Source organism: Cervus elaphus, chromosome 19 (genome assembly GCF_910594005.1).
Source record: "Cervus elaphus chromosome 19, mCerEla1.1, whole genome shotgun sequence".
Classification (NCBI taxonomy): Eukaryota; Metazoa; Chordata; class Mammalia; order Artiodactyla; family Cervidae; genus Cervus; species Cervus elaphus.
The window spans coordinates 42,862,388-42,884,395 of record NC_057833.1 but is presented as its reverse complement, the minus strand read 5'-3'; the positions used below and the strand labels follow the sequence as shown (position 1 = coordinate 42,884,395).

Below are 22,008 nucleotides of genomic sequence, written 5' to 3'. Positions count from 1 at the left end.
AATGACTTCTAGAGCTAAGTAATGAAAAATGCTGCAGCTTCTGCCTTGCTTTGTTGGATTACTCACTCTAGGGGAAATCACTTACCATTTTCTAAGGCCATCCTACAGTCCTTTAGAGAGGTTTACATGACAAGGAACTAAGGCTTCCTGCCAAGATCTAGCAAGGGCCTGAGACTTCCTGCCATTAGCCTGTGAGTGGGCCATTTTGAAAATGGATATCCCCAGGCCCCATGCAACCTTCAGATTACTGCAATCCTGGCCAGCTTCTTCACTGTAACCTTGAGACAGACTCTGAGCCAGAATCACTCAGGCAAACTTTTCCTAGATTTGTGATGCACAAAAACCGAGTGAGAACATAGATGTGTATTATTGTCTTGCTGCTGCTGCTGTCACTGAGTCATGTCCATCTCTTTCTGACCCCCTGGACTGTATGCACCAGGCTCCTCTGTCCATAGGATTCCCTAGGCAAGAATACTGGAGTGGGTTGCCATTTCCTTATTGTCTTAAGCTGCTGTATTTGGGTAACTTGTTTGCATAGCAATAGATACCTAATACAGTAAGACTCAAAGGGCTGTGGGATTCCACAAGAGAAGAGATCATAGCCAAATTTGAGGGTTCCAGGAGGAACTTATGGAACACATGAAAACAATAAGACAAACGGTGACCCCCGAACTCTGCAATCTTGTTAATCACAACTTAAAATTATAGAATTAATAAATGACATAAGAAGTTAGATATAAATGTAAGAGCTTAGAAAAACTAATATATGAGACAGACTAATACTGCTGAAGGAGACTCAGCAAGGGCCTGTAAAAATGAGAATGAATGAAAGGTTAACTTTTAAATGGATTTTTAAATTTAGAAGAGATCATTGGGCTTTCAAATTCAAATTCCAGAATGTTCTGATGAAAGACCACACAAGTCTTAGTGATGATGTAATCTTTTTAGGGACCAATACATAATGCCCCCCACTTTTTCTGAGTCCATCTTTAGACACAAAATAGAAATAAGATATGAATGATCAATGCATAGAAATCAAAATGCCATTTTGTTTAAGCTGAATGTAGAGTAAGATTTCAATTTGCATTTAAATGACTTTCCTACATTTCCTCTGAGGATTAGACAGATTTACACAATTAGTCCTTATTATCAAATAAAAACAAGAAGAAAGTGGATGAGCTGAACATGCTCAACTCTTCCTTCCAAATTAACCTATCTGGTGCATGATTACTTCTCCTTTGGGAAAGAATAAATAAAGGATTAGTGTTTGGGGTCAGTATTTTTCTAACTGGAGTTCCTCTACTTGGAAACATGAGGCTGGAAAATATGACTTAATAAATGCGATATGTTTGGAATGATGAAAGAAACTGCTACTTCATTAGCACACAGTTGACTTATGACTTTTGGAATTCTACCTCAAAAGTGGTAATTCAATCTTAAGTAGATTCTATTAAATTTTTGATGATGGTGCTGACTAGGCATACTGTCAGCTTCTGAAATAGTACCCCCCAAATGGGCCATATTAACAGGCATTCAGAAACAAACCAGGAGCTCTGGAATTAAATAGTGAGATTTAAAGGGTTCCAAATCAGACATGCCTGATTTGGAAGCTACTGTAGATTTGTAGGACTAGGCAGAAAGGATTTTCATTTACTTGGCTCATGAGCCTCTTTGAGGGTCTAATGACAGTTGAAATTTCTATCCAGCAAATGAATTTACACAAAAATATCTTCTATAATTTTCTTTTGTGGGGAGTGGATAGTGTACATTTCAAAACCCATATATGGAATTAAGTATTATCCCTTTTGGGGGAAAGTTTTAAACCTTCATGCATGAGTTAGGTTAGAAGTAAAAGGTAAAGAGACTGTTTCTTTTCATGGACCTGAGTTGGGGTGTAAGAGGCAAGCCATAAAGAACAATTATTGGGGAAAATGGCCCAAGATCAATGCTCAAGGGCATGTCCTATAGAACAGACTTTTGAATATGAGGATGGAAACATGAAAATAGGGCACCACATTCTGAGTTCTTTCTCTGTGTTCTTCACCATGAAATTGAGCCCATTTTGAACTATCTGCTTTAGACATTAACAATTAAAAGCTGGAAAGGAGTAAAAAAAATCGTGGAATAACTGGATTGGCCTTAGTCTGTGGCATTGTTTTACAATGAATTAAAAAGGTGAAATCTTAGGATTTTTTACCCTTAATCTTTGGCATGGTTAAGAAGGGCAATTGTGTCTGACAAATTGAAGTTGGAATTGCTATTCTCAATTTAGTTTAAACTTTATGTCTGGCTTAGGATAGAAACATATATATCATTGGTACAGTTTTTCCAAAATGATTTATTTAATGTAGTCACTCTAAGTGAATTTCACTTTTTCTGGCCTTGGACAAATGCCTTATTCACACATAATTTAATTTCTTTATCATAAGCAGCTTATTTCTCTAGAAAGTTATTGGACTTGAGGTTCAAGAACCTGGTCTAGCTAGATTATAGCCAGGAAGTCATTTTATATCTGTGAAAATACACCAATAAAAGGGGGATAATATTTTCTTAGGGTGTCAGGAATTTTAAAAACCCAGTGTATTGGAATGTTAAAATGGGATTCTTTCTGTCACAGTTTTGGCTGTGGCCCAGAAAAACTGAGGGGGAAAAAAGCATGGTATTTCCTCTTGCATTCCAAAGTAGGGTGCTAGAGTTATGCAGTATTTGTGAAAAAGGTTGCTATAAACTATTTTTCCAAACTTAAACACCCCTCCCCCCCAAAAAAAAGAAAGAAAAAGAAAAAAGATTGATACTGAATATCAGGTAAATAGAATTTCTCTGGAGCAAGTTATTGGAGAACAGGGACATTTCCCTCTTTTTTCATATGGAGAAAGGGCTTCAAGAAAATCTTGTTTCTCTGTCAGTCTCTATGCTTTGGCGGAGGAGCCTGGGGGGCTGCAGTCCATGGGTACGCAAAAGAGTTGGACATGACTGAGCAACTAAATGACAACAAATACCCTTTAAAGCAGGGTAGACCTCATAGAACAGACTATGAAATCTAAAGGGCAGGAAGCTGTGAGAATTGGCTCAATTCCAGAGTGAAGAGATGGTTACATAAGCAACAGCTTTACTTTCAGTGACCAGAGTCAAGGATGTGGGTTTTCTGTGGAACAGATGTAGAGCAAGCATGTGGGTAGAGTTGGCCTAGGTTGATTATAAAAGGAAAGTTCCCCTGCTTTTGGCCAGGGGTTATGGGTGATGCGGCCTCAGCAGGATGCTGGTGGTGTCAAATGAAGAAACCAAGCGAATAGGATGAAGGTGAGGAGCAAAACTGATCTACTGGAAGAGAAGCATTGCTGGAGGCAAGGGAATTTATGTCAGTGTTCACAATGGTTATGCAGGGACCCCACAAAAACAGCTGATGGTGAGGAGTCAGCTTTGAGCATTCACTAAGGGCAGAGAACATAAAAGTCAAGTCATGATAGTATCAATAAAGTAAAGACTTTTCTTTGCACCCTCTTCCCCAGTACTGGAGGAGACTTAAGACAGCCCAGAGTGAAGGGGAAGGAGTGAGGGTAAATTGACACAAACCATTTCCCACTGCAGCTTTCCAGCTTGAAAAGGAGAAACACTCTTAATACTTATAATTTGGTCTAAGACTGCTGCTGAAGCTGCAATACTCTGGCCACCTGATGTGAAGAGCCGACTCATTGGAAAAGACCCTGATACTGGTAAAGACTGAGGGCAAGAGGAGAAGGGGGTGACAGAGGATGAGATGGTTGGATGGCATCATTGACTCGATGGACATGAGTTTGAGCAAACTCAGGGAGATAGTGAAGGACAGGGAAGACTGGCATGCTACAGATCATGGGGTCGCAAAGATTTAGACAGGACTTAGTGACTGAATAACAGCTAAGACATATGAATAGTTATTTTAATTACTGAAATAAGATTGTTTTTCTAATAAAAGTGATCAGACAAATTTTTGTTATTTCAATGTGACCCACAGAGTCATAGTACCTTCTTTTGTTTTTACCCAAAAGATAGACAATAACAACTTCTATTGAATGTGAGTGCCTATGGGTGAGGGACAAAGCTGCTTTTCTATTTATGTTCTATAAAGTCCTTCTCTTTCAATTAAGTGATTATAGTAACAGTGTTAAAAGTAAAGTGTTTATTGACCTGAATCTATAGAATGTATATAACTGTTCTGGGTAACTTCCATCTGTTCTCCAGATACACTCTCTGCCTTTTCAGTCCAGGAAATTAACCTTTCTGGATCCCACAAACATTCCTGTACTCCCTGGCTTTGGTTTGGGGCAGGCAACGGGCAACCTTGGCAGAAGAGACTGGAAGGAGAGAGGAAGTGAAATCAGGATAATTTTCCACTTGCTCCCTCCTTGCAAGATCACTTCCTCTTAACAGGAGGTCACAGCTTCTCCCAAGGAATCTGACTCTTCAAAAACCAGGTCCCTGGGCTATTGTGCCATACATTACGATTTGCCTCTCCCAGAATTTCATAGTCTTGCTGTGTCTAAACCCTTCTCAAATTTTCCTGTTTCAAATGTCCTGCCTGTTTCCTGTGGAAATGCTGACTGACACCATGATATTACTTCCCTTCCTGACCTCAAAGTATTAATGGGAGAATTAGAACAATACAGTTGTGAAAATATTTAACCTAATTAAATTTAAATATAAGTATTATTATTGTTAATATTTTACAAGGCATTTTCAGTGTTGTGTGAAGAAGAGAGAGAAACCACTTTTTAGGAACATTCCAATATCTTCTAATGTTAAAGGTCATTCAAATAGTAGATATTATTTTGCTAGGGAAGTGGTCGAAGCTACTTCCTTTTATTTTTCATAAACTGAATGTCCACTTCAGGCTTTAAACAAGTGAGTTGAATGGAGAAAATATTTTGAATTTCAAAGCATATTTGAGATAACCCTGCTCTGAGAATTAAAGTAACTTACACATTCAATTGAAGATGAAGCTAGTGTCATAATCAAGTGGAATAAATATTAAATATAATGTAAAATAGGAAATAATAGATGGTTCTTTGCTTCATTTTATTATAATCTGACATAGACTTTGTCCTGTGTTTTTTTATGCTTGTTTTCTTTTTTATTTTTCTCTAGCTGTTCATTCATTCTTCCATTTCCATCTCTTACGGACCTTTCCAAAAGCAGATTTAAAAATTTTTCTTTTCTGAATATTTTATAGTAACTGAAAATAAACCAATGCATTTCATATGCTTGAGACAGAGCTTTAAAATCTGGGGTCATGTACCAATATAATTCAAGGATCCATAAACATGGATGGGAAATGTTACGTCTTTAGTCTCATTACTCTCTAATTGAAATACAGCATTGTTTCAGTTATAAATGTACAGAATAAATTGCAATAATATTAGTAGTAAGTAGACCTTGTCACAGTAGAAATCACAGATACACTCGGATCACATTTTTGTCATTACAGATACTTCGAAAATGCTGTGATACTCAACCCTACTTGAAATTATTATTTTTTAGACATGTCTTTCAGATCTTATTTTATACATTAATAGATTAGTATATATGCTGTCATTGCAAATTCATTATTAAGTATTTTGATAATTCTGTTGCTATATAGTTTATTGATAACTTTTCAACTCTTGAAGTTTGTCTATTTAAAAACAGTATTCTGAGAAAAGGTCCATAGTGGCCTTTGACACAAAAAGAACTTATGAATTCCTAGGCTAAGTGATGGGTGAAATCTTTGGCTACAGTACGAAAAATGGAGCTCAGACCTATAACCTTATATTGGTGAATATGAGATGATAGACAATGAAAAATTATTGAAGAACCCACTCATAATTTCTTTAAACAGTGATTTTCTTCTACTTATCACCACTAAATTCTAACTAGATTAAATTGTATGTTATAATTTCTCATTCTAGTCTCCATATCTTTGTGGTATATTCTGAGTCATTTTCTTAAGATTATTATATGATGAATGTAATTACTCTTTTGCCAGGTCTAATCTGTGGTTTATCTTATTGTTTAGTTTTGTTTCTTTACTTTGTTTTGAAATATTTCAAATACAGTTCAAAATAGAATAGTATAATGGACTTTTATGTAGGTATCATTCTAAATCAACAGTTACTGACTATGGTGAGTCTTGTTTCATTTATTCCATTCTTACTCCTGTATTATTTTGAAGCAAATCCCAGAAAAATACTTTCAGCTGAATATTTAAATGACAGTAAATCTAATTTTAAAGTAGCTGCAGTACAATTTTCTTATTTAAAAGTAAACAATAATTAAAATCAAGTAGCCATAGTTCATATTCACAATTCTCTTAACACTTGTTAATTTTAAAACAAATCATTGTTTGAATAAGGACCCCGACCCCTCAAATTGTGACTGGTTAATAACTCCTTTGTTGTTGAGTTCGTAAGTCATGTCCAGCTCTTTTGCAACCCATGGACTGTAGTTCTCCAGGCTCCTCTGTCCATAGGATTTCCCAGGCGAGAACACTGGAGCGGGTTGCCATTTCCTTTTACAGGGGACCTTCCAGACCCAGGGATTGAACTCATGGGTTCTGTCATGTCGCTTGCATTGTAGATGGAATTTTTACCACTGAGCCACCAGGGAAGCATAGTAAGTCCCTTGAATCTACTTTAATCTTTTCAATCCCTAATCCCCCCATCTCTTGTTTTTCTTCAAATCTTTGTAATGTATTTATGGAAGAAACTATGTTATTTATTCTTATTTTCTACAGTCTGATTTGCTGGTTGCTTCCTTCTAGTATTGTTTTTAAAGATTTTTTTGATGTGGACCACTTTTAAAGTCTTTATTGAATTTGTTACAACATTGCTTCTGTTATATGTTTATGATTTTTCTGGCTGCAAGGCAGGTGGAGTCTTATCTCTCTGACCAGGGATAGAATTGGCACACTCTGCATTGCAAAGTGTATTATTAACTAGTGGACTGCCAGGGAAGCCCCAGATTCCCTGTATTGTTTCTGGTCATTTCTAGTCTTCTCATATTTCCTGAAAATTGGCAGAAGGAACTCGAGGCAAGAATTTTCTTTTGTAATTCTGTTACATAAGTAGTACTGAGTTAGTCCAATATAGGGCATATAATGACTTGCTCTTTTTTCTCTTGTGATGTTAGCAGAAAATTGACAATCATTGTCTAGAGGCATCATTTCGTTAGGGTTTGCAAAATGGAGACACTCTAATACTATCATTCCTCCTTCACTTATTAGCTGGAATAATTATATAAAGGGGAATTTCAACCTCATCTAATATGTGTATTGTTTCTTCATTGCTATAGCTGTACAAATTTTATAAAGAGGAAATTCCACCTTTTCTTCTTTGTGTTTGCAAGCAACTATTTGTTGTAATATCCTTTTGTGCTCAGTTAATAGCCAAGAAGCAATCAAAAACTTACCTAAATTTTATATGGTCTCACTAATGACCCTAAATTGCTTGATATTTTGCTACATGTATCTTATCAGACTGCATAACTATAATACATGACACTTTTTTTTTTTTTGAAACCACTCTAATTCTAAAGTTATGCTTGCATCAGTTCTTGTGGGGGTAACTCTAGAGTCATTTTGACTGAACAAATTCATCCAGTAGCTTCCTCAGGAAGTACTACTTATGAGAACAATATTCCCTAATCTTTTAAACAGTTGTAATAGTTTATTTTTAGCTTTCAAATGTGAAATGCTGTTTAAATGAATATTAATGTTCACCAATTTCCCCTTATTGCCTATAAATTGAGCTATGTTAGGTAGATTATATCTCCTGATAGCTTAAAGAAATCATTATGATGAAAGCTCCATGTAGATTATATATATTTATATTTATGCAATATTATAAATTCATATACAAGTTTTACATAAACATTTACATACTGATTTTCAAATTATTTTGTAGACTGTGCTGCAAGATCCAAGAATCAAAGAAATTCTCTTTATTAGAAGGCACAATCTTTTCTCTTATCCTTTGCACTTCCATAATCTTTATAAATTGCTTTTAAATGTATCTCTTGCTTTGTGTTATAATTGGTTAAAAATATTTTTGCTTTTAATTGGCATGTGATTTATTTGAGGGACAGAGACTATATTTTTCTTCTTTTTTCCGCCATCGTCCAACAGTGCCTAGAACATAGGTGAAACTAACTTGTATTTTTTAAATTAGAATAGGATCTGAATTTCAAAATACAAGTGTGGAATTTTTGTCAAGTATATGTAGGATAAATCTAGGCCCAGAATGATTTTATTTCCCAGGGTTGCTTTGAGAATCTTTCAGAACAGAAGTCTAGCAATTGCATCCTGCATGTTGAAAATCACAGTGAAAGCAAAATCATTCACCAGGAACAAATGTGACAAGTCCCAGAATTCCAAGTGACCAAGTAAAACTGGACTAAAGGATGTGGAGTTGAGGGCAGGAAGAAATGAGGTGTCAGTAAATGAAACTCTCCATAGGATTTCCTAAGGAGTTTGCTTTTCTCTTGTTAGCAATGGGAACTTTTCACGAAAAAATTTTTGTGTTAGATGATTCCTCTGGTAGTAAAAGATACAATTGGTGATCTAAAGAAGTGAGGACGGTGGTGGAAGAAGAGATGAGGGAAGACTGGAGAAAGAAAAGGTGAAAAGATCATTTAGGCCAGAATTAAGAAAGTCTTCATGTGAAAGGCTCTCTCGGAGATATTTAACATATAAAACAAACAAGATTTAAAGAATTTAGTGAAAAACGAAGTGTTTCAAGTGAAGAGGATTCCTGTGAGCAAAAGGGATCCTAGTATAGTCCCCAAATTCCGGACTATGGGAACCATGTAGTCTCTTGGGCCACTGCTAATATGAAGTGTCTAGCACAAGGAATAGATTTTGAAGAGGTAGAAAATGAATTATGTTTGGAATGAACTGCTTTAAAGTACTGACAATTGCTCAATGATTAAAGAGAGATTTAATTACTTTAATTTTATTATAATAATTAACAGTTTGCAAAGTTCCCATTTGATTTTTATGGAGGTAAGTAATTATCCCCTTTTTCCAAACAAGCTGAGGAACACAGAGTGTAAGATACTTATACAAATCACATGGCTAGAAATAAAAAGAAAATTAACATAGACACATTTGTTTTAACTCTAGGTCCTGAGAGATCTTCACTACCTTCTTGGTATAGGAGAGGGGACTTACTCATATCATTTGGAAAGCTTTGTTAAAAAAAAAGGGTAAAAATAAAAATGGAATTCTAGTTACCTCTATTAAAGGGAAAACTTAATTGACGGGAACATTTATCTCACAGTATACACTTTTGACCTTACCTCCCAAATGCTGTATGTCTTTAGTAATAATTACTTTATATCTACATGCAACAGAATCTTCTTCAGAAAATATTTTGACAAAAGTATTAGTGCATATTAGTGGCAAATTCAATTTTAAGTACTTTGATAATTCAAAAGTGGCAGTCATTTTGTTTCCCAAACTTTATTTCCAAAATGATGCCTTTCAGCTCAGAAATGGGCTAAGACACTTTCAAATCTGTTTACCTACAAGACTTTCATTGTACTTTTTTCTAGGTAGGATTCTCTCTGTTTCTCCACCCAGTGTGGAGGAATTAGAAAATGAAAATGTTCCTTCTCCAAGAATTCACTTACCTCTGTTTACCTTTATGACTTACAGAGCCAGCTGAGAGTCTGTCCAGGGGAGAACCAAACCCAGAGAAGCTTCTTTTCTTCTTTGTTTCAATCACGTCATTCTCCAGAGATACAAGTTCATCAAGAAGTAAGAGTTTTGCTGCCAGGTCAGTGGCCGACTTCTCTTCTCTGACTGTGGGTGATGACTGAACACCTAAGATTCCAGAATCAAAGGCCTGTTGGGCAAGAAAGGTGAGTCCATTCATTAAGAGAAAGAGTATACATGCAATCATCTATATTTGGATTTTACTATTTTTTAGCTGACATGCCATGAAACTTGGTTGCTCACAGAGCTATGATCTAGAGAGAAATACTTTTGAGGAGAAAAACACATAAGGTTGAAGTTTATCCAAAAGAAATGAAACCAACACACACACACATACACACAAAGAAAGAAAGGATGAACTCCAGATCTACCTCTAAAATTTAGTGTGTTAACTAATTATTCTTTCAGATTCTTTCCCAGTAACAACTGCATTCTTATTACTCTAATAGCATTTTATCTATACTTCTTCCATCTCTACAATTATTACATTTTCCCTTGTATTATATTAACTACAACACATGTATGTTGCATATTAGATTGTGAGTAACTTGAGGTCAAAGACTATGTCTAATCAGCATTTTCTTTGTGCTGTTTAATCCCTATTCTGGTATTTTGCTCATTATTATTGCACCAATTAGTAATTATTTCTGATGAATATTTATTGAATGAATTCTGAAAAAATATAAACCTCTTGCTGTTTTCTTTTCACTACTCATTCATTCATTCAAGTCACTAAACATCCACTATGTAGGTCCTGTATTTGACCGAAGAGATACAAAAATAAGAAAAATCCAATCTGTGCTTTGAGGGAGCTTACCATCTCTACCAGTGTGATTTACCAATAAATAGCAATCAGTATCTATGGAGAGTCAGAGCTATCCCAAGGATTTTATTGTCCCATGTCAAATTTCTTAATTGTATATTTACACATATTGCCACTTGGTAGTCCATCCAAGTCATAAAAGTGTAAGTGTCTGGTTTATGAAGTCTATCTTCCTTTCTCAGGCCCAATCACAGCACTTTAAAAAAATGCTCCTATTAGCAATCTGGAGTCATTCTGTAGTCCAGGGGATGTAACTTCTTTCCCAAGAGTTTGAGAATATTCCCCTCTGAGAAGAAACATTAACTACAGCCAGACTCTTGGTGTGAGCAGGACTCATTTTTTTTCACATCCTGTCTTTGTTTTTGAATTGTTTATCTCATTCTCTTTCTCTTCCGTTCATTTTTTTTTCCACAATAAAATGAAAGAGTAGCATTTTCTAAACCTTTTCATCATCGACTCAAACATTTTTCTTTTGGAATTCTTGCAGTCTGCCTCAAAGCTCTTGAGACTAATGGCCATTGAACTTCTTTCCTTAAACAAGTCAAATCTGCTCTAAGTATGGCTAGTTCTTCTTGGAAAATCCCTCTTGCCCTGCTCTTTCTGATTCCTATCAGGAGTGATTGATATCAGATCCTCTTGGCAGCAGAGGATGAGATGGTTAGATATAATCCCCAACTCAATGAACAAGAATTTGAGCAAACTCTGAGAGATAGTGAAGGACAAGGGAGCCTTGTATGCTGTGGTTCATGGGGTCTCAAAGAATCAGACACGACTCAGCAACTGAACAACTGCAACGACCTCTTCACTCAGTGCACCCTCTGAATCCCCATATAATTTATTTATCCCCTCTCTCTGTCTCTTTTCTAGTCTGTCCTGAGTACTGCCACGAAGTAAATCATCTCCAAACACTACTTTCATCATATAAAGAAATTAAAAATCTGTATAACCCTTCGTTACTTACAGTGTAAAGTCCAGAACTCCTTTTAAAAAAAGCTTAACTTCTATTATTTCCCTATATAAACTGGGAAGCATAGAAACTAAAGAGGGAATAATCATGAGAAAGAAATTATGAAGATCAGGAGAAAAACCAAAGGGCAAAGTTAAGAGGTCTTTTATTATCTCTCAGAGGGTCCTCCAAAAAATATGTGTTCATTCTTCCTACTGATATACGTACAAAGTCAAGTTTTCTTTCTTTTTAAAGATATTCTTAATCCTCAGGAAAAAAGGCACAAACCTTTTATAAAATTTGCCCTTCAGTAAAATGCATTTCAGATTCTCACTTCATACTATTTAAGAAAGTACAAAGAATGCATATTTCTCTTAAGATCAAATGAGCCAAGTTAACTTTTCTCTGTGTCAAGATGTCCTCACATTTCTTTTTCTTTGTAGTTTAGTATTGGCAGCAAGAAAACATTTATAGAGTGATAAAATTTTGGCCAAGCGACTCAAATCCTGACATGTAGACAACTTTAAATTTCACATAAAAGCACTTCATCTTTATATAATTCATTCAATTATATATATATATATATATATATATGGCTGAAATTATAATGAATTTTCTCCTAAAGTTTTTGGTTTATGGAATACCAATCTTTGTTTGTTACTTACAGTTTCTTTTTTTTTTCTCTTTTAAATATTTAGATACCGGATTTTCTCTGAATCCATTGTGAGGACACAGCATAGAAAGAAATGTCTATTTACTTGATTTTTGTGTTATTGAAATTTCTCCATATTTGTCAGCAGCACCTGCTACTGACCTTAAGAAAAATGATTTAAGTTCACTAAAAAATACGGCCCCTGGTTTCCATTACCTCTGTTGTGACACCCACTGGGAGCACTTTTCCTGAGCTCCAGAGCATCAGTGTCATAGCCAGGATAAAATGTGCGCTTGCTAATCTCCAGTCCAGCATCTAAGGGCCACACACAACAGGGTTAACATTCATTAGTTTGACATATAAAGACAGGAAACAAAAATGCCTGTAAAGCTTGTTATAGGCAGGTAATAAACTAGATTATTCAGTTTCTCTACATTGGAGTGCACCTTTGCAATGCTTAAATTATACTTAATAGAGGCTGTCAGTCTCCCAGAATGAATTCTATCAAGGTTTCATTTCCATGGAAACCTAGACTGGGGCTGTACAGCTATAATCATAATTTAACTCAAAAAAATCGAAGTCTGAGAAATCTAGTTTGTGGAACCTTATTCTTTGAGTGTCTAATCCACAGGTTACAACATCATGTACCTAAAGAGAAATGTGTTAAATTGACTAGGTATGATAAACCAACTCCTGCTGGGGTTTGTGGTGAACAAGAGAGAATGTGCTGTGTCTAAAAGCAATTTTATATGAAATTTCAAAAACACCACTGTTCCAATAGTAGAATATCTTTATGTCCCATGATTTAAAATGATTTTTTGAGCAAGATTCAAAAGGTGAACTTCATAGAAAAAATTAACAAATTACACTATATAAAAATTGAAATTTTCCATGTGATAAAGTAAGTAAACAAATTGCAATAAATAACAAATTACAAATGAAATGTATTTTGAACAGATATAAAAAAGTAAGACTAGCATTTGAAACATTTAAGTAACTCTGATAAATAAAATTTAAAAAACAGACACAATTAAATAAAAATGGGCCAAAGTTTATAAGAAAACATGTATTTGAAAGTTCACAGCCTCGTTGTTTATAGCAGTGAAAAAATGAATCAACCCAAGTACCTTACTCAGAAGGAAATGGATTTGTCAGTTGAAGTACATTCATAATGTGGACTTAACGCAAACAATTTAAATATGTGTGTTATCTATGGTTCAAACAAATGACGTAAATGTTATGTGTAATTGTATGCATGGATTTAAAATAGAGCAGATTTGAGGGGAAATTAGAAATTCTAGAACAGTGTATATGCCATGCTACCATTTACCTAAATTGGAAATACATAAAGCAATTTGCTGTATTTTGAAATCTATGAAAGTGAAGTTGAAAATGAAAATGAAGTCGCTCAGTCGTGTCTGACTCTTTGCGACCCCATGGACTGCAGGCTCCCAGGCTCCTCCATCCATGGGATTTTCCAGGCAAGAATACTGGAGTGGGTTGCCATTTCCCAAATTGGAAATACATAAAGCAATTTACTGTATTTTGTTTTGTTTTTTTTTTTTAATTTACTGTATTTTGAAATCTATACCTATAATTAAAATAGAGACCAATGGAAGTTGATTCATGGCTGATTGCTTGCGGGGAAAGTGGGGAAGAATATAAGATTATGAAGAAAACATAAGGGACTCAGGTTTTACCTATATATACACAGGAGAGCAAACAAGTCAAAAGGTTACATTTATTAATTCTGTGTAGTAAGCACAAACGTGTGTCATTGATACTTTTATGAATTTTTACATTAATAAAGCACTATAAATCCAATTAAAGCTTATTTACAGTATAGATTAGACCTCTGACTGCCAGTCTGACTGCTGGTTAAAATGAGAGGCCTTGCCCCTCTGGGAGAAAATCTCTGGCTCTGGGTTACTAATAAAAGCAGCTTGACTTCTCCACTTAGAAGTGGAGTGACTTCTCCACATGACACTGGGAAGTCCCCCAGCTCATCATTAATAAGAATTCTCAGCAAACTTTTGTTTCCTTAAAAAACATCATTTGAAAACCTGCAGGGAGCAAAAAGAAGAATTATTCAATCTGAATAATTGTAATTGAGACTCATATTTGCTTTAGTAATAGTATGACCTTGGGTTTGTGTTACTTAACCTGTTGAAGTTTATTTCCCATATTGGTGAAATGAAGAGTAATTCTGACTTCAAAAGAACTTTGAGAGGTTTGGATTAATTCACATATAAACTCTTCACCGCATATATTGTTGTTCAGTTGCTCAGTTGTGTCAGACTTTTTGCGACTCCATGGACTGCAGCATGCCAGGCCTCCCTGTCCACCACCAACTCCCAGAACTTGAACAGACTCATGTCCATTGAGTCAATGATGCCATACAATCATCTCATCCTCTGTTCTCTCCTTCTCCTCCTGCTCTCAATCTTTCCCAGCCTCAGGGTCTTTTCCAATCAGTTGACTCTTCATATCAGGTGGTCAAAGTATTGGAGCTTCAGCTTCAGCATCAGTCCTTCCAATGAATATTCAGGACTGATTTCCTTTAGGATCGACTAGTTTGAGGTCCTTGCAGTCCAAAGGACTCTCAAAAGGCTTTTCCAACAGCACAGTTCAAAAGTGTCAATTCTTCAGCACTCAGCTTTCTTTCTGGTCCAACTCTCACATCCATACATGACTGCTGGAAAAACCATAGCTTTGACTAGGTGGACCTTTGTTGGCAAATTAATGTCTCTGCTTTTTAATATGCTGTCTAGGTTGGTCATAGCTTTTCTTCCAAAGATCAAGCATCTTTTAATTTCATGGCTGCAGTCACCACCTGCAGTGATTTTGAAGCCCAAGGAAAGAAAGTATGTCACTGTTTCCATTGTATCCACATTTGTTTGCCACGAATTGATGGGAAAGGATGCCATGATCTTCATTTTTTGAATGTTGAATTTTAAGCCAACTTTTTCACTCTCCTTTTTCACTTTCATCAAGAGGTTCTTTAGTTCCTCTTCATTATCTGCTATAAGTGTGGTGTCATCTGCAGATCTGAGGTTATTGATATTTCTCCTGGCAATCTTGATTCCAGCTTGTGCTTCATCCAGGCCAGCGTTTCTCATGATGTACTCTGCATATAAATTAAATAAGCAGGGTGACCATATACAGCCTTGACGTACTCCTTTCTCAATTTGGAACCAGACTGCTGTTCCATGTCCTGTTCTAACTGTTGCTTCTTGTCCTGCATACAGATTTCTCAGGAGGAAGGTAAGGTGGTTTGGTATTCCCATCTCTAGAAGGATTTTCCACAGTTTGTTGTGATCCACACAATCAAAGGCTTTGGCACAGTCAATGAAGCAGAGTAGATGCTTTTCTGGAACTCTCTTGTTTTGTCTATGATCCAACAGATGTTGGCAATTTGATCTCTAGTTTTTCTGCCTTTTCTTTTAAATCCAGTTTGAGCATCTGGAATTTCATGGTTCACGTACCGTTGAAGCCTGGCTTGGAGAATTTTGAGCACTACTTTGCTAGCATGTGAGATGAGTGCAATTGTGCAGTAGTCTGAACGTTCTTTGGCATTGCCTTTCTTTGGGTTTGGAACGAAAATTGACCTTTTCCAGCCCTGTGGCCACTGCTGAGTTTTCCAAATTTGCTGGCATATTGAGTGCAGTACTTTCAGAGCATCATCTTTTAGGATTTGAAATAGCTCAACTGGAATTCCATCACCTCCACTAGCTTTGTTCATAGTGATGCTTCTTAAGGCCCACTTGACTTTGCATTCCAGGATGTCTGGCTCTAGGTGAGTGATCACACCATTAAGATATTTTTTTGTGTAGTTCTTCTGTGTATTCTTGCCACCTCCTCTAATATCTTCTACTTTTGTTAGGTCCATACTGTTTCTGTCCTTTATTGTGCCCATCTTTGCATGAGATATTCTCTTGGTATCTCTAATTTTCTTGAAGAAATCTCTAGTCTTTCCCATCCTATTGTTTTTCCTTGATTTTTTTGTATTGATCTCTGAGGAAGGCTTTCTTACCTCTCCTTGCTATTCTTTGGAATTCTGCATTCAGATGGGTATATCTTTCCTTTTCTCCTTTGCCCCATAGCTTCTCTTCTAAAACAGCATCTAGGCTCTAAAAAGAGCTGATCGTGATTATTTCTCTAAATTAGGACAGAAGAAAACTAACAGGAAGAAATGTAAACGTTATCTGGTAAAAAATACCAACCAAAAACTGCATTACTTATTCTTTCAGAAAATCAGGTGTTGAATCTTATTTTTCCTTCTGATTTTGTTGATGTCTTTGACTTTCCTCAGCAAAAGGTAAGCTATATTAAAAATATAACTTTTTTTTACAATGACCTCATACTTCTGGCATATCTTTTAAAGAATAACTCTTCCATTCACTCAAAGATAAGCTTATAATTGTGATGTTTTCTTTCCACTCTTTTTTTAAACAGTTTTAAAGTGTGAAATTTTTCAATTTTAAAAGCTTTCCTGTGTTGACTTTCTTCATCTATTTTTATGCACATTTTACTAACCAGGTTTCTCTTCATCTCTGCAATCTTATAAATGGCACAGGATGGTGGATGTTTATAATATTGATGATTATGTCTGAGGCATATATTTTTGTTCTTGGGTGTAGATAGGAAAAAAGTCGTAATGTGTCATCTTACAGATAACCACATCCTGATTATTTGGATAGGGAGAAATAAAAATAAATGCTGAGTTTAAATACACACATTTAACGGTTTAAAGCCATGCTTATAGCCAGCTAACCAAAAGGCCAAGTTCCTAAATATGGCATTTGGTACACTAATGAAAACAAACACCCTGGCACCTGCCACACAAAAGACATTTGATTAACTAGTTGAAACTTGATTGCTACAAAATTAGAAACAGAGGAAATTATAGGGAGGGAAGGGAAAGACCAGGTTCAGCTCCATTTCCCTATTTTGTTGATAGTGGATAAATATAGTCCATGACTAAAAATCTACTCAGCACCATGTACACTGCAAATTACAGAAAGAACACTCAAAGCATGTTCATTGTGTGACTATATGACAGTGGAGGCACCTACAGCCATAATTTTCATTGAGAAATTTTTGAATTATAGTTCTCTAATGTGAGGAGTTTCCAAATAGACCATGGGCATGAGATCTACCTTATAAGATTAGGTGTGTACTTCATTTTCAGTCAGTTGGTCTAGCATGTGCACATATTGTCACTAATGATTTTGCTGAATAAACAAACATCTTACATTGTGTAACATCTTAACCTTTGTTTCAAAGACTTCTCACATGCAAGAACTCATTTACCCTGAAGGGATCATCCAATCTGTGGCTGGAGTGGTGGTGGGTGGAGGAAGACCTGATGTTTTGTCACTGAAGTTTGGGTTGCAGATAGGCATTTATTATAGCCACAAGGCTTCCCTTGCGGCTCAGCTGGTAAAGAATCTGCCTGCAATGTGGGAGATATGGGTTGGATCCCTGGGTTGGGAAGATCCCCTGGAGAAGGGAAAGGCTTCCCACTCCAGTATTCTGGCCTGGAGAATTCCACGGACTACAGTCCATGGGGTTGCAAAGAGCCGGACACGGCTGAGCAACTTTCACTTTCACATATATTCCCTTAAAACATTGACAGTGCACACTGACATATTAAAAATTCTGGTTTAATTATATTTAAAATAGGACTAAATGAGAAGTCTGCTAAGACAAAAAAGATGTTTGCATTATTGACTATCAGTGCTGCGGTGAGTCATCGTTATTATGGAAAATAATCTCTAATGTGGGCTGGGCTAGGAAAAGACTGGCAACCATTCTTTGATGGTTGCCAATGTCTTTGGGGCTGGTGTTGAAGAAAACCAAATCACTCAGGTGACTAAGGAAATTTCTCCTCAACAAGTTCTAACTTAGAGATAGTGGATCTAGCCATTAGAAATTCATGAGAGGACTAAATTTTTAGGTTGAGTCGATAATTTTTTGGATGTTTTATTTTACTAATTTCTTAATTGGAAATATACAAAATAGACTCTACCCACCTTACTTTAAACAGAAATTAAAGTCTTAATTAAAGATAAAGTACTTAGAAAAGTAATTAAACTTAAAAATCCTCTCCCATTGTGACATTGCAGGCACATAAATGAGATTTAACAGGACATGTTGTGAAAGGTCCCTAGTTCTGTCACTGGGAAATGGCCTTGTGAGCCTGCACATAACACTCCTCAAACCTTCTTTCTCTGAAAACAGGGGTGGTCTTCTAGGCAAGTGGTGGGTCAGCTTGGTCCCACAGTAAAACTGAAAAGCAGAGTAAATTCTAAAGCGTACCCTTTGCATGCTAAGTTGCTTCAGTTGTGTCCGAATCTGTGTGACCCTGTGGTCTGTAGACCCCCGAGATCCTCTGTCCGTGAGGTTCTCCAGGCATGAATACTGGAATGGGTTGCCATGCCCTTCTCCTGGGGATCTTTCCAACCCAGGGATCCAACCCGAGTCTCTTATGTCTCATGCATGGGCAGGTGGGTTCTTTACCACTATCATAACCTGGGAAGCCTGATATTGTAGGCTACTTTTACAGTGTAGCCTTTACCCTTCTCCACAACGTCATGCTCACCTGAGTCTTTTTAATAATAGAGGAAAGCTTCCAGAATAGTTGATAATAGAGTAACTACCTTTTTTCTTATTGTAAAGGCGAGTCTAAGGGACAATGGTGAACACAAAGTCTGTATGAGAGAGACCTGAGCTAGGGGTTCTGAGACTCAGGCCCTGCTCTTGCTTGGCTGCTGGTTCACTATATGATTCTGGGCAAACGACCTCTAAAGTTGCTTCTAGCTTTAGTAAAGACTGTTGCTGAATTTGACTCTTTTCCGATGGAAGTACAGACATTGTATGTTGTTGGTGTCGGTTTGGCTGAGAAAACCTTTCCGCCCTTCCTCAAATCAGGTGAGTCTATGCATAAGACTTTGCATTTAGGTTTTCAAGTAAAAATTCTCCTCATGAATTTTAAGTATTTCTAGCTGAAAAGAGAGGGCCTTCAAGTCTTCGATTTTAAGATTTTATTTGCAGTGATTCTATTTTATAAGTGTATTTTAAGAAAGAAAAAAATGCTATCAATTAAGTTATGACATGCAATCAGGTATAAGGGCTTCCCTGTGTCTCAGTGGTAAAGAACCTGTCTGCCAATTTAGGAGACACAAATTTGATCCCTGTGTTGGGAAGATCCCCTAGAGAAGAAAATGGCAACCCGCTCCAGTGTTCTTGCCTGGGAAATCGCATGGACAGAAGAGTCTGACGGGCGACAGTTCATGGGGTCGCAAAAGAGTCGGACAAGATTGAGCGACTAAACAATAGCAATCAAGTGTAAGGCATTCCAATCTCAGAGATGTTAGAGGTGCACAGAATGGATGAAATATGCTAGATCTATTTACCTTCAATTATTTACTTGAAGTTTTTTTTCTCATCTTTCTTAGGACTGTATACTCAGTTCCCCCACACTTTAGAAATAATGTTAGAGCTGAAGGAGGATCCAGATGCCCCAGTATGCAGCAGTTATATCTGCTTTTTGGGGGTGAGAGAAAGGATTGTGCAATATTTAACGCATTATTAGCTTTAAATTAAAAAAAAATCACATAATGTTGGGAGTTCCCTAGTAGTCCAGTGGTTGAGAATCCAGCTTACAATGCACGGGACATGGGTTCAATCTCTGGTCAGGGAACTAAGATCCCACATGCCTCGGGGCAACCAGTGTTGCCCAGGCACAGCCAGTGTTCCCCAACAAAGATCCTGCATGCTGCAACTAAGACCTGATGCAGCCAGAAAATGACTAAATTTTTTTTTTAATCACAGAATGTTAAAAAATTTAAAGATTTGACTGAGTTCCTATTCCTCTGCATTTGTTATTAACAGTGTGTCTATCAAGGTAGAATAATCATTTGAATATTTTCAGAGTACTCACAAGTGTTAGTATTAGTGGATGTGCCCAGTCTTTTCAGTTCTGTCCAACTCTTTGCGACTCCACCAAAGTTGGTGGACTATACTCCACCAACCCCATAGACTATAAATAGCCCACCAGGCTCCTCTGACAGTGGGATTTTCCAGTCAAGAATACTAGGGTGTGTTGCTGTTTCTACTTCATATATTAATGGATACAAAATTAGTATTACCAGTACCAAAAGTTCTTATTTTTAAATACAAAAATAGGAATTTTTGATAATAGAAAATTTCAGATATATAGAAAACATATATTTCTGTGATGGAGAGTGGTGAGGAAAACTCAGAATCAGACTTGAAGGATAGGGATAACTGTCCTTGTTGTGTTAGTTAACCTTGAGCAAGATGCCTAAACTGTCAAGTTGTCTAATAAACCTCATGTATGATCTCACATTTTAATTAATTGAATTTTTTAAATTTAGAATTGTTTAATTTACAAATAGCACAAATCATTACGGATTTGCCTTGTTTGCTGAAAAAGAGCAATAAAACATGTACTTTTATATTTAGTATTATTATTGAGAATGTATAAAGATATACATTTATCTGTGAAAAAACACTGTGTCATTCTTATTTGATCATAGGTAAAACTTTTCAATGGAAACTCTAAATTTTGCACGAAACCATTTTGTATAAAAATGATTATTACTGAGTGCAGGTATTTGAAGTCAAGTCCTTCCGGGGAAGTAAAGCTTATACCCACAATGAGTTAGGGAACTTGGGGTCATCTTTAAAGTCAATCAGCAAAGTCTATGTTAAAAAATCAAGAAGATACCTAACAGTTTGACATTATAGGGATAATCTTAATGTTTCAACGAGTGACATTTGAACAGGGCGTTAAGGTTGTTCTCAGTTTTCATTGATGAGAGAAGAAACCAGGTGCTTGAGACACTTCCCTGCTTGAAAGCAGAGACTTGGATGCTGGAATCTTTGCTTTATTGGTGCTGCCTTGCCACAACCTTTGGTGCAATTGGCTCCACAAACAAGAGATCTCATGGCTAAGGCACTTAGAACTTCAGAAGTGGGGATTAATTTCAGATCATCTTAAACTCAAATACTAAATTTGAAGTCATTGAGGATTTTCACCCAAGAACAACTGAACTACAACTGGTTGCTTCTATCACTAGCATATACATTGTCTATATCATTCTCACTGAAATACGTCTGAGAAATACTCATGGTGTTTATTTTATTTAAAATTCTCTTTGTGAAATTTGCTCTTTTCAGTAGATTGCGTGATGGGCATTTGCTTGATAGATTGAGTATGATTTTGAAAGGAAGGTGCAAATTGAGACTGAGAAATTTAACATTTTTTTTTAAATGAAAATGTCAGGAGTGCGTTCTTTCTCATTTCTCATTGTTCTTCCATCAGGAGTAGTCAATTTTCCAAAGTCACAAAGCCAGTTAGAAGAGCCAGAACAACAACGTAATGCTTTCAGCCTCTCAGTTTCATGCTCCTTCAAGTTTAACTTATTTGTGGAAGTATAAAGCATTTTCCCATCTCCAAAACAAATTGCTTATAAAGTCAGATGTGTATGGATGAGGTGTTCTTAATGTGGCAGACACCTGCATTTTAAAATGACTTTCCCTGAGTACTATAAATCAGGAAGAATGATAATTTACTAGTATACATGTGTTAACTGACTTTATTCTGTCTGGCACCATTTTTGTTCTTTTTCAGACACTATTGCCTTCCAAAATCATAAAACTTTGTTGTTGAATACCTCATTTTTTTTAAATTTTGAATTTTCAACCATACTGCTAGTATCTTTCTCACACAAATTTAAGAAGGTAGAAACCTACCATGATATTAGTAAGATCACATTATTAAAAAGCCCAGATAAGTAATGTACATAAATGTTGCTATAAACTCCTTGAGGGTA

General features: G+C 36.2%; 1 protein-coding gene across 1 annotated transcript in view; it reads right to left on the bottom strand.

Moving 5' to 3' along the window:
- OSTN (osteocrin) overlaps positions 1-22,008 on the bottom strand; it is a 42,024-nt gene that overhangs the window by 14,144 nt on the left and 5,872 nt on the right. Inside the window, exons 2-3 of the mRNA XM_043874595.1 lie at positions 12,362-12,460; positions 9,640-9,854 (exon numbers count right to left, since the gene is read on the bottom strand). Of these exons, the coding sequence (XP_043730530.1) occupies positions 9,640-9,854; positions 12,362-12,460 (314 nt within the window). The remainder of the gene's footprint in view (positions 1-9,639; positions 9,855-12,361; positions 12,461-22,008) is intronic.